The sequence below is a fragment of the Hyaena hyaena genome, unplaced genomic scaffold, assembly GCF_003009895.1.
Source record: "Hyaena hyaena isolate Hyena2069 unplaced genomic scaffold, ASM300989v1 scaffold_3, whole genome shotgun sequence".
Classification (NCBI taxonomy): Eukaryota; Metazoa; Chordata; class Mammalia; order Carnivora; family Hyaenidae; genus Hyaena; species Hyaena hyaena.
In genome coordinates, this window is record NW_024080635.1 from 5,167,917 (window position 1) to 5,180,463 (window position 12,547).

Sequence of the window (12,547 nt, forward strand, 5' to 3'; positions counted from 1 at the left end):
AAAAAAAAAAAAAAAAAAAAAAAAGAAGCTACAGAACAGACATGTCTTCTCTGAGCATCAACTTCCATCACAGGAAACAGATGGTTTAAGTAGCTATAATGTTATAGTAAAACAAACAAGGCCCCCTTCCAACTAAGAGGCAAACTTTGTAAAGTGCTAACACCCAGGAGACTTCAAGCCTGGGAGGCTACACACTGAGAGACCCACCACACGGTTATTTCATTTAATCCTCACAACCATCACGAAGTAGAGATCTTTAGCCCCATTTCACAGACGGGGAAGTGGGAGTTTCAGAGTCAACTAACTTTTCTGAGTCCTCTCAGCGTGAGATAGGGAAGCGGCAGCTTCCATCCAAGGACTAGAGGCCACACCAGCCCCGCCCCCCCCCCCGCAACCTGTGACTTACCCCAGAGTTGTTCATCGGGTCCCTGCTGGGGGGACTGCTCTGCTCACTGGGGGGTGAAGGTGCCTGGGTGGCAGGGCTGCCCTCCGGGTCCCCCTCAGGGAGGATGCCGCAGCCAAACACGAAGGAGGCCAGCGAGTGGCAGTGGGTGAGCAGGACCAGGGCCTGGATGAGCTCCGCCAGAGACCAGCTGTGCTCGCCCGTCTTCAGCAAGGCCTGGAGGGGAAAGGGGGCCTGACCCTGAGCTGACTGCCTGACATGCCCCAGCCCAGCCCCCGTGCTCCCTCCGGGACCGGCCTCTCTGCCCACTGCACCTGGATGTGCTCCTTGGTGATGAGCCACGGCCGGTGTGCCAGCAACTTGTTGATCTCACTGAGCTTGCGCAGCTTCTCGGGGGCGTGATGAAGGCCCAGCAGCCACTCAGGGTCACCACCGGTCTGCAGAAACTCAGCCATGTGGGAACCCACCAGGTAGGAACACTGGTGGCGGGCGGCAGCCTGTGGAGGGGGTGGACAGAGCCTCGCTCAGGGTGGATGTCCCGTGCAGGCCCCCTCCCTGAGTTGCCTGAGGGGCAGGAAACTCAGGTTCTAACCACAGCTCCACTAGTTTGCTGTCCTACCTTAGGCAGGTCAGCTGACTCTTCTGTGCCTCAGTTTGCTAATTCGTAAAGCAGGCACTAAAAATGCTTCTCTTCTGGGGCACCTGGGTGGCTCGGTTAGTTGAGCATCCACCGTCAGCTCAGGTAATGATCTCATGGCTTGTGGGTTTGAGCCCCGCATCGGGCTCTGCACTGTTGCTGCGGAGCCTACTTGGGATTCTGGCTCTCTCCTCTCTCTCAGACCCTCCTCCACTCACACTTTCTCTTTTTTTCAAAATAAATGATCTTCAAAAAAATTTTTTTAAATAATAAAAACGCCTGTCTCCAAAATCCAAAATTTTGTGGATAATCAGATAAAACTAGGGCTTTCCTCTGCTCAGTGCTGCCTCTCCTCCTGGACCCAGGAAATGAGTTCAGGAAGCACCCAAGAAGAAATCGAAAGACCGAGTCCCCCCACAACGTGGCCACCAGTACAAGAGCTGGGCTCAGACAGGCTCACCATGATGGCAATGTAGTGGCGCCAGGAGCTGGCCAGGGGCCCATCTGTGTGCAGCAGGAGGTAGTGCAGGCGCCAAAAGCTGCTAAGGTAGACAGGGTGCAGACCCATCACCACCGCCAGGTTGTCCACCCGCCCGGAGGACATCAGCGCCTCCAGTCTTAGGTGCTGCTCCAGGCTCTCTGCTCCCTCCCGAAGGACCTGCCAAGCAAAGGTGACCAGGGGGTGGGTTCCCCTCCTGCCCTCCACACCAAAGAGACCAACACATTCACTGCACTGGGGCTGAGAAAACTAAAAATAACCACCACGTCCAATAAAGAGAACGCGGGGAGGAAAAGAGAATTAAGTGATTTCCTTTCTCAAGGTTACAGATCTAGTAAATGACACAATGTGGATTGAAATCCTGATTAGCAACAAAGCCTACTTATTTTCTCATTATAAAAAAGGACTGGTTATTGGGGCGCCTGGCTGGATCAGTTGCGGGGGAAGAGTGTGACTCTTGGTCTTGGGGTTGTGGGTTCAAGCCCCATGTGGGATGTAGAGATTACTTAAATAAATAAAACTTAAAAAAACAAAACAAAAGAAGACTGGTTATTTACAGATGAAAACATAAAATACAAGAACAATACTTGAGTTTAAAATTCTGGGCTAGACATAAATAATCAGCAGGTGGTTGTTTACTTTCCATTTACAAAGGGTAGAGAGGGAAGGGGGAGAGGGATGGTTAGATATTTGCCAACTTAGAAAAGCAAAGAGGACGAAAGAAGAAAACATTTGTTTTTGTTCACGGAAGGCTAAAGAAACAGGAGGAAATGTATTTTTAAATTTTGCTGCACAAGTATTTTGAGGATAATCCCACTGCGATCAGCCCCACACCAGAATGTCAGCTCTATGATGGCAAGGATTTTAGTCTGTCTTGTTCTCTGCTGTACCCCCAGTACCTACAACAGTGCCTGGCATAGATTAATCATTCAATAGATATCCATTAAATAAATGAATGAATGAGGAGCGCTTGGGTAGCTCAGTTGGTTAAGTGTCCCAATTCTTAGTTAGTTTTGGCTCAGGGCATAATCTCACGGCTCATGAGTTTGAGATCCACGTGGAGCTCTGCAGTGGCAGCGTGGAACCTTCTTGGATCCTCTCTCCCTCCCCCCCCCCCCCCCACCCCGGGCTCATGCTCTCTCTCTCTTTCTCAATATAAATAAATCAACTTTTAAAATTTTTTAAAAGATTAGTGAACGAATGATCCGACTCAGTGGATTAAAGATATATGTCATGGGGTGCCTGGGTGGCTCAGTCAGTTAAGTGTCCGACTTCGGCTCAGGTCATGATCTCACTCACATTTCATGGCTTCGAGCCCCGCATCAGACTGTGTGCTGACAGCCAGCTCAGAGCCTGGAGCCTGTTTCAGATTCTATATCTCCCTCTCTCTCTCTGACCCTCCCCTGCTCACGCTGTGTCTTTCTCTCAGAAATAAATAAAAACATTTAAAAAAATTAAAAAAATAAAAATAAAAATAAAGATGTCTGTCGTAGTAAGTGAAAAAAAAATAAAGAACATGACGATAACCTTGCTCCCACACCAAAGGATATAAACTATGACCTTGGTTCTATATGAAAAAAGTCCATAAAACAGTGATAAAGGGTTAAGTAACAGTGATTATCTCTTTGGGAGATGGGATTACATACCAGAGCTTTCTGCAAAATAAAAAGATTTTTTATAATGAATAAAATAATTACTTTTGAGGTTGAAGAAAAAGTAACACATGTATATAGTCAAGGAAAAGCAGTCAGCATAGATAGTTCTAGCTTCTCAAGGCAAAACAGGCCTTTTTCTGGGAATCAAACAGTGTCATTATCACTTTATCTTTCAACCTGTTTCTTCCTAGCAACATGGGGTTGTGATATGCGTGCCCCACAGAGTTCTTTGTGGATTAAATGAGTCAGGAACCTGAAAGGGTAGTTTCAAAGCTACTATTTCAAGAGATCGGCAAAGACCCCCACCCCCACTTCCCAGGAATCAAGAATTCCTAACCCCCTCCAAGCTTACCTCCTCCACCGGGATGAAGGCGCTGGGCCCTCGGGGACCTCGCCGAGCCCGACTTCCCCTTTGCTCCTGGAAGGAAATACAGCGTGGTCATTGGAGGTAAAAGGGAGGACTAGGACGGGGCGCCTGGGTGGCTCAGTCGGTTAAGTGTCCGACTTTGGCTCAGGCCATGATCTCACGGTTTGTGGGTTCGATCTCTGCTTCAGGCTCTGTGCTGACAGTGAGCTCAGAGCCTGGAGCCTGCTTCAGATTCTGTTATCTCCCTCCCTCTCTGACCCTCCCTGCTTATGCTGCTCCCCCACCTCTCAGAAATAAATAAAACACAGTTTTTTTTTAAATTAAAGGGAGGACTAGGAGCATAGTTCGCCCTCCAGCTTTCTCCTCTTACCCAAGAGGTCACACTGAGATTTCCAAACCACTCTCTTGGTGCACCCTACATGGAGGACGCAGGTGGGAGATCTACACCTGATGGCAGTGGAGAAAGGGTAAACAAGAAAGAGGGCTCACACCACAGGGTGACTTCTTCCGGAACCGGGCAGGAACCCAGGAGCCCCAGTATTGGGTAGGAGGTGCATGGGGAAGGGAGATATACAGCCACCACGGTGAACATCTCTGGGAGGCCACCTTTTTAGCAGCCCTGGATATTCCGTACAAGAAACCCTCTCATTTGCATCCTGAAGCCGGGTTACCGAGTCCCTTAGATTCCTATGATACAGCCTCAGTTACTTTCAAATGCTCACTTCTTCACCTTCCCGTCATCACCACCTCATAGACTACTACCATCCCTTGTCCGATCACCTCCCACAGCCTCACCAAGGGTCTCCCAGCCTCCCTGGTCCTGCTGTCTCCTCCCCCTCCTCTACCATATTCACAAAATGAAGGAATAAAGAAAACGTCCTTCCTGAACTACACCTCTAGAACTAGGAGCACATTTAATGAGTCCACGACACTGGTGGTTTCCAGGAGGAACACCCTTCCAGAGCCAAAGGGAATTTTCTCAAGTGCAGATCTCATCAGAAGGCCTAAAACCCTGCCTCTAGCTCCCATTAGCCTTCCAGATAAATAAAAAATCAGTGGTTTAGGCCCACTGCTGTCCCACTGGTCACTCCTTTTGCAAAACTATCTGTCTTCCAGGCCTGGGAACCTTCTGATGACCCTCATCTGTCACCCCACAATTCCTGGTGCATTTGGTTCTGAAAACATTGTCTTCTAATTGTCTGATTCAGGTCTCCCTGATACCAGATCACATTCCGTAGAAGGCAGGGCCAGGCCGTTCATACTAATCTGTGAAGGAAGAAAACAGAGAGAGAGCGCAGAAGCATGGAGGGAATCCAAGCAGGGCACACAAGATGGGCAGTAGCAGCTATTCCGACGTCATGTATTGGAGGCTCTTTAGAAACCACCAGAGTCAGGGTGCGTGGGTGGCTCAGCGGGTTGAGTGTCTGACTTCGGCTCAGGTCATGATCTTGCGGTCTGAGAGTTTGAGCCCACATCAGGTTCTGTGCTGACAGCTCAGAGCCTGGAGCCTGTGGATTCTGTGTCTCTCTCTCTGCCCCTCCCCTGCTCATGCTCTGTCCCTCTTGTCTCAAAAATAAACATTAAAAAAAAAAAGAAAAAGAAAAAGAAAAAGAAGAAAGAAACCACTGGAGTCATATACTCCCTAAATCTGCTCCTAGTCTGAGAGGTGGGGTTCAGAGAGGATATTTATTCATTTGTTTTGACAACTGGGAGGAGGACTCTTCTCAGTACTGGCCTTGGAAACAGCTTACCAGAGTCACGCCCTCACTGGAGAGGGGTGTCCCCCTAACTCTCCCCTCCCCATTGGAAACTGGACTTAATATCAATCCCCAGGTGTCCAGGGACAAAAGATTGTAATTGAAACTTCCTTCTCAGATGCCCAAAAACCCCTTGAGGGAAGCAGAACTCTGAGGCTCTGAAAGACCACACAGAAAGAACAGGGGGATCTGGAAGTCTCAGGTCCGAGTACCAATTCTGTTACTAACTTGCTGTGTGACCCTGAGAAAGTGACCTAGACTTTCTGGGCCTCAATCTTGGACAAAAGAAGGTAGTTGGGCTAACTGCTCGGGCCCCTTTCAGCCCACACTTCTGGGAGCTACCAGGCCAGTCCGGTCCAAGTCCAGTACAGAAAATCACCACTCTCTCCAAGTACTCACTTTTAATCTCCCTCCTCCCTCACCAAGGGAAAGAAGCCTAACAGCTCGGTCTAGGAGATAAGGACTGCTGACTCCACAGTCTGGGCCTACCCCTCAGGGGACCGGAGGGCAGATAGAAAACCATAGCCTGGGGGTGGGGTGGGAAGGGGGACCTGGAGGGCCCCCCTAGGGTGCTGGGGAGGTACAAGGAACAGCCTTAGGAACCCTTTCTCTCTCTCAAATCTGCCCCAGGAACTGTCAAGGGAAGGGACTGATACCTTTCGGTGATAGGTCTGGACCCGCCAATATTTTCATTCCTAATTATGACGATGGTGACACCGTGATGATAATTATACAGTACAGTTGAAGCATAGGGTCTCTTGACTTAAACTGCCTGGGACCATATGACAACTCCGCCACCTATTATCTGCTGGCAATGTGAGCCTCAGTTTCCTCACCAAATAATAGGGATAATAGTACCCACTTTCACTGGGTAGTCATGAGGATTTAACAAGATAATACCTCTACAGCCCTTCCTCCAGCACACCAAGCACTGAACAAAAGTCAGTTATCGTTAATCTCATTGTAATTTCAAACAAGGGCTTCTCAACCCAAGCAGTACAAAATCCCTTTGAGAAGCTTTTAAAAAGATGCCAATGCCAAGGTCCCACCTCCAGTGATTCTAATTTAATTGGGTAGGGCCCAGCATGATTTACAGCTGGGGTGGAGGGCCATCGTTTCACACCATTTATTGATCATTTTCTCAAGTACAAGGCACTGTGTTAAGTGCGTCTCAGATGGAACCAGAATTAATCTGTTCACTCAACAAACATTTCTGATGACTATAAGGCAACAAGAGAACAGGAGTGAAAAGACAGTCTTAGCCCTCACAGAATTCATGGTCTAAAGGAGAATGACAAACGATGAATAGGATTTCAAATCATAGATTATACAAAGTAAATGAAAAAGAACAACGAGAGTGTACGATGGAGTGGGGGTGTGCAATGTATTAGTCTGAGGAGACCGGGAGAGCTATGGAGGAGAGAACCTTTGAGTTGCTAACTAAATACCAAATATCTAAATGAGTTGATGAGAAAGCAGCAGGGCCCATAAAGATCTAGGGGATCAGCATTCCAGCCAAAGGGAACAGAAAATACCAAGGCCTGAAGGCAAGACCGGGGAGATTCCAATCCAGAGCTCCAATACCCCAAAAGTTTCTCTGAACTTGATGCCCAGAACTCCGGGGAAGCAGACAGGGCAGGGTCCCACTGCCCAGAGAAGATGCCCCCAAATCAGCCCTCCCCTATTTCCTAGGGTAGGAAGTCAATAATCATGGTAGGTAACAAAACTGATTACCATCAGCTAAGCATTTTACATGCATTTAGGGTAAGATCTCCTCCTCCACCTTCCATTTTACAGACAAGGAATAAGGCTCTGAGAGATCAAATCAGGCTTTGCACCTGGGGTTCACCAGAAGCTTCTCCTCCCTGCCCACGTTCCCAGGGATCCTCTGCTCCCAGTCACTGCACCTGTTGCACTGTGTTGTTTCTGACTTCGAGGGCACACACTAGATCCGGCTCCCTGTTACACCAGTGACACTGAAGTCCCTCTGGGTGGCCCCTGAACAGCCAGGCAATTGTGAAGAGGATCACCCCCCACCCCCTAAGCTCAAAGCCTGGCTCCTAATTTAAACATTCACTAAATGCTAATTTGCACATAGGCATTATAAACTCCTCAGTTTTGGGGGTGGGGGTCTCTTTGTTGCCCACAAAGAAAGATTAAGGTTCCAAAGGTTAAGCACCAGCTGACAAGTGGCCAGCCTGACATGTGCGCTCAGTTCGCTTTGGCTTCTAAGGGTTCTCTCCATCATCCACATCAGCCTCTTGGAATAGCCCCAGCCTTATTCTCAGTCTTCTATCCAGAGCCTGCAACCCCCAGGACTCAGCTCCAGATACCTATGAGCTCAACTCTGCCAGCTGGGACTGGGAGAGGCTCGTCCCCAGCCCCACCCTGTGCGCAGCTGCCCGCAGAACTCGGATCCTTGCCTGGGTTTCCACATGGGAAGGAGACATAGAGCTCAAGCAGCCTCTTACCTCCAAGCCTTGGAAGAAGGCGGTGTGAGAGGCGCCATGGGCTGGGCACTAGGCTAAGGGCTTCATACATCTGATCTGGCTGATTTCTACAACTATCCTGAGGGAAATAGGTCTTATTATTCTTTCTTCAGCGACAGCTCATTGAGGCAATCTCTGAGTCCTGTTCCAGACACGGACAGCTCAGATCTGACTTTAAAGCGTGTGCAGCTCACAAGTGTCAGCTAAACCAACAGGGACAAAGAGTTACAAGCCCTGAGTAGGAGGCTAAGAACAGTGGGGATGGGGATGTGACCTACAGACTGTTTCCAGTCCAGCCAAGGAGACACACAAAACGCCCGAATACGGGGCTGTTGAATAGGGGGCTGTTAACGCTATGGTTGGGATTAAAGCTCCAACAACTAAGAAGATGGCCTGAAGGAGGGAACGCAGAAAGGACCTATCGGGTGGGGAAGGGAAAGCTTCCCTGAGGAAGTGATGTTTGAGGAAGTGATTCTAGAGCCCAATAGGACTCTGAAAACATACTCCAGTCCTGGAGTGAAGTCCTAGAGTCTGTAGACCTTGACCCCTTTAGGTTAAGGGCATGTGGTGAAAGGAGGAGAGTTCAGAGGACTGTACGTTTGGGTCTCTTTCCTTGGGCCCCCCGCACTAGGGACTGTAAGTCCAGCGCCCTGCTGTCTTCTAAGGATTCTGTTTAAAGTAGACATCTTCCCAAAGTCTTTTCTTGAGAGAAAAAGAAAAAGCATGTGGAAAGCGTTCAGATATCAACATCTTTCTCCTGCTGCTGACGGTGGCTTCCATCTAAAGGCCACTCTTTCAGAGCCTACCCAGACTACCTGAGGCACTCTCTTCTCCCCAGGCCACTTCCCAGGCACTCAGAGAGGGATGGGCCAGCTCTCACCTCAGGCAGGAGGGACAGGTTCAGGCACCCCATTGTGACACACTCTGGGGAAAGGGAAATGACCACATTCTAACAATACCAAGCATATCTGACTCAGTTACTCTGTTGCAGGCACTGTGCTTCAGCCTTTGCTAGTATTGTCATTTTTCCCAACAACCCTCAGAGATATGATCAAATTTCCATGGGAAGAAGTTGCAGATCAGAGAAGTGATAACTTGGCGATGGGCACACAGCCAGTGATGGGAGGACTGGGGCTGGAACCTGGACACGCTCCCCTCTAGTGGCCAGGCGCTCTCAATAACACGATTTCCAGCTCCCACCCCCACCCTCCAAGAAAAAAATGGACTCAGGGTAAAGTGACTTCGTCAAAGCCACTCAGCAGAGAAATGGCAGGCCTGCACTTCATTCCTCCACATTGGGGCTCCTAAACCATGATGAGGAAGAGTAAACAAACCCACAGAAAACCCAGGACACAAACCATCCACTGCTGGGGGTAGGACCCCCAGAAACCATGCAGATCAGAGAAGGGCAGCGATTTCCCTAGGGTCACACAGGACTAGCGCTGGTCAAGACTCCCAGCCTCAGGAATACACTTGCTCCACGCTCCAGGCCTGGAAACGAAAACTTTCTGTAGTGCCAAGCACACTAGGGAATCCTAGAGACGCCCAGGCCGAAGAATGAGCTACTTGGTGGCATGAGTGAAGGGGAAGTCTCTCCGTAGCTCTTCCCAGGCCTCAATTTCCTCATCCTGGAAAATGGGGCTATAGTGTAGCTCATATTTTGCTACATTAGTCCTGAAGACTCAGAGAAAAGGCAAAACCCGCAGACTAGAATCTAGTACGTGTTTAAAAAATGGTAAGATGTCCACAGTCGACGGCGGTGGTGGTGATGGGGAGGGAGCAGGAGCTGCGTCAGGTTAGGCCCAGCCTATTCCTAGCTTCGACGCAAAGAGTCCCGGCGAAGCAAACTTCTGGGACCCGAGGCCACTTAGCAGGGCGCAGGCTAATCGCCACCTGCCTTCGGGAGCCCAGTCCAGGGTTTCTCCCCCTCTCCCCCAGCTTTGACCGCCGCCGCCGCCGCCGCGTACCCGGCAGCTGGCCAAGGCCCGGGAGCGCCCGCTACCCCCGGCTTCGTATCGGGGGTGCAGGTGTGGGGGGGGACGAGGTCGACCTCGGTCGGCAAGTCCCAGGTGCTCCTATCCCAGTACTGGGAGATTGGCCCGAGGACGTATCCTAGAAAGAGTCCTCCGTCCGCCAGCCCCGGCCCAGAGGAAGGGAATCTGCGGAAGGGGGCGGGGAGGAGGAGTGGTCGGGCCGCGGCGACCGGGATTTGCCTGGACTTGAAGATTCTCCTGCAGAGAGCCCAAACCCGAGATAACCTCGAGAAGGCTCCTCTCCTATTGGCCAGGAGTCCGAGGGAGCCAGGGAAGGTTCCACAACCCCGGGGGGAGGGGGCCGAGGCTGCCAGTTGATGCAACCCCATTCCTAGGTTACGCGCCTCCATTCCCCCTCCCCGAACGCGAGCCAGGGTGGGGGAGGGGGAGGGGGGCGAGCACAGGCTCAGCCCGGGACAGCCCCGAAGCCTAGCGGCGGCTCGGGGCTCAAGCGAAGAGTGGCGTCGCTCCAGCGCTGCTTACCTCCCCGGCCCCAGGGCCGCCGCCGCCGCCCGGGGAGAATGGCAGGTAGCCCTTCAGCTGCGCGCCGCACTCGGAGTCTGCAACGATCATGGTGTGTGCCAGGACACGGCCACGGCTCGCCGGCGACCTGTGCAACCGAGGGGGTTTTGGACAGACGCACGCAGGAAGCCGGGACTGGGGGCCGCTGGGGAGGTTCTAGAGCCCCGGGGTGTCTCTCGGGGTTCCAGAACGCTACGAAAGCCCAGAATCAGGGAACTGCCGCTGCTCCGCTGGACTCTCGCCTCGGCCGGCTTCAGGAGCGGGGAATGGCCTCAGGAACCTGGGATTGGCGGCGGCCCAGGGGTTTCACGGCCCGGAGTGCCTCGGAAGTCCGCAGTGGCCACGGCTGCTCGTCAACCCAGCGCTCCTCAGCATCCCCGCCGCGGAACTGCCAACGCTCGCCGGGCTCTGACACCAGCAGAGCCGCTCTGCCTGCTGCGGTCCTCGGGGGAGGGCGGGGATACGAAAGCCCCGCGTCGCAGCCAATCAGATGCCTGTTTCTCGGGGAGGCGGGGACGACACCTCCCCTTGGAGCCGACAGCTCGGCCAATCGGCACCGGGAAGCGACGGGGAATTCTGGGAGCTGTAGTCAGCCCAGGATGAATGCTGCAAACTTTCGCAAAAGGGTTTAATCAGATCGTTGGTAATTTCAGATGAGAGTGACAGCCAGGAGAGTCATTACAGCTGCATGATGAAACGGGACTTCACCGGGTTGGGCCGGAGAGCTGGGTGTGAAGTCCCTCCCAAGTACGTTCCTTAGTTTTTCAGTTCCTGCAGGGACTGGTTATGGGTAGGAGAGGTGGTGCTAATTACAGAGCCAAACCCCAGATATTTGGAGATTAGAGCAGAGCCCTGTCCCCCTGGCCTCCGGGAGAGCTCCACCTTAAAATGTACCAGGCACGGGGAACCCATCGTATTTGTGGGGTCCCTGGAAAAGCCTTCATTCATTGAAAGGTCCTTGGCAACCTCATGTCTAACCTCAATCCCTATTGCTGCAGTTTCTTCTGCTTCCTTGGGGCCTCCAGTCTTGTCTTCATTTCGGCCACTCCCTTTCTAGAAACTTTGAGACAAGGTGTTCTACTGGGTCTTCTCTCACATCTCTCTCTGGCCACTCCTTCTCTGACTCCTCTTTCTCCTCCCACCCCCTGGAACGTGGGTGTTCCCCAGTTTCTGTTTTTATCCCTCCTCTCTCCAGACACTCTCTGATCTCATCCATTTCCTGGCCTTCAGTGCCCCATTTGGGAATAAGTTGCTTCTACCAGCACTTCTACCAGCGCCTCAAAAGTGAATTCATCTCCTGTTCCTTCCCACAGTCTCTTCCTTGACAGTTTTTCTTTAGAACTCCATTTTTTGTTTCCATCTTAAAGTCATTGTTTACTCTGGATAGAGAATCCCAGGAGCGAGGGTGGGCTATAAGACCGCCAAGGTCCCCTCTGAGACTTTCTGAGAGTAGGCTTACCACTCCAAGGATGACCCTCTAATTTGGTCTCCTGCCTCCAGCCTCTTGGAAGAAGGAAATGAATTTCACCCTCTGCTGAGCAACCAAGGAGGCACTTGGGCTGGGGCTCTATTATTAGAACACGTATCCCACTCTACCTTGCATTGTAATTTTCTGTGTACATGTCTTTTTATTAATGTTTATTTATTTATTTATTTTTGAGACAGAGAAAGAGAGAGAGGGACAGACAGAGATAAAGGAAGAGAATCCCCAGTAGGCTCCATGCTGTCCGCAAAGAGCCCCAGGGGGGGCTCATGAATCTCTTGAATCCTGACATCATGACCTGAGCTGAAATCTAGAGACAGAGGCTTAAGGACTGAGCCACCCAGGCACCACTGTGTGCATGTCTTATCTGACACTCTTGATTATAAGCTCCTTGAGGGAAGGGTCCATGTCTTGAAATCTTTGTCTCTGCCTTCTGCCATCTGTCTTGCCAATAATATGCCCTTGGTGACCGAATCTCTCTTTGAATTGAATTCCCCTGTAAATCCCCATATGTCAGATTCAGTTTCATTTTTATTTTTTAAATATTCATTTATTTATTATTTTGAGAGAGGGAGGGAGAGAAAGAATCCTAAGCAGGCTTCACTCTCAGCTTGCCGAGCCGATGCAGGGCTCAGTCTCATGAACTATGAGATCATGACCTGACCCAAATCAAGAGTCCTGCATTCAACCAACCAAGGTACC

At 51.0% G+C, this 12,547-nt stretch overlaps 1 protein-coding gene across 1 annotated transcript in view; it reads right to left on the reverse strand.

The window, feature by feature from the left end:
* Nucleotides 1-10,784, reverse strand: part of SESN2 (sestrin 2) — a 17,752-nt gene extending 6,968 nt beyond the window's left edge. Inside the window, exons 1-5 of the mRNA XM_039231722.1 lie at nucleotides 10,324-10,784; nucleotides 3,547-3,612; nucleotides 1,501-1,698; nucleotides 718-900; nucleotides 407-619 (exon numbers count right to left, since the gene is read on the reverse strand). Of these exons, the coding sequence (XP_039087653.1) occupies nucleotides 407-619; nucleotides 718-900; nucleotides 1,501-1,698; nucleotides 3,547-3,612; nucleotides 10,324-10,413 (750 nt within the window). The 5' untranslated portion in view covers nucleotides 10,414-10,784. The remainder of the gene's footprint in view (nucleotides 1-406; nucleotides 620-717; nucleotides 901-1,500; nucleotides 1,699-3,546; nucleotides 3,613-10,323) is intronic.
* Between the last annotated feature and the right edge of the window lie 1,763 nt (nucleotides 10,785-12,547).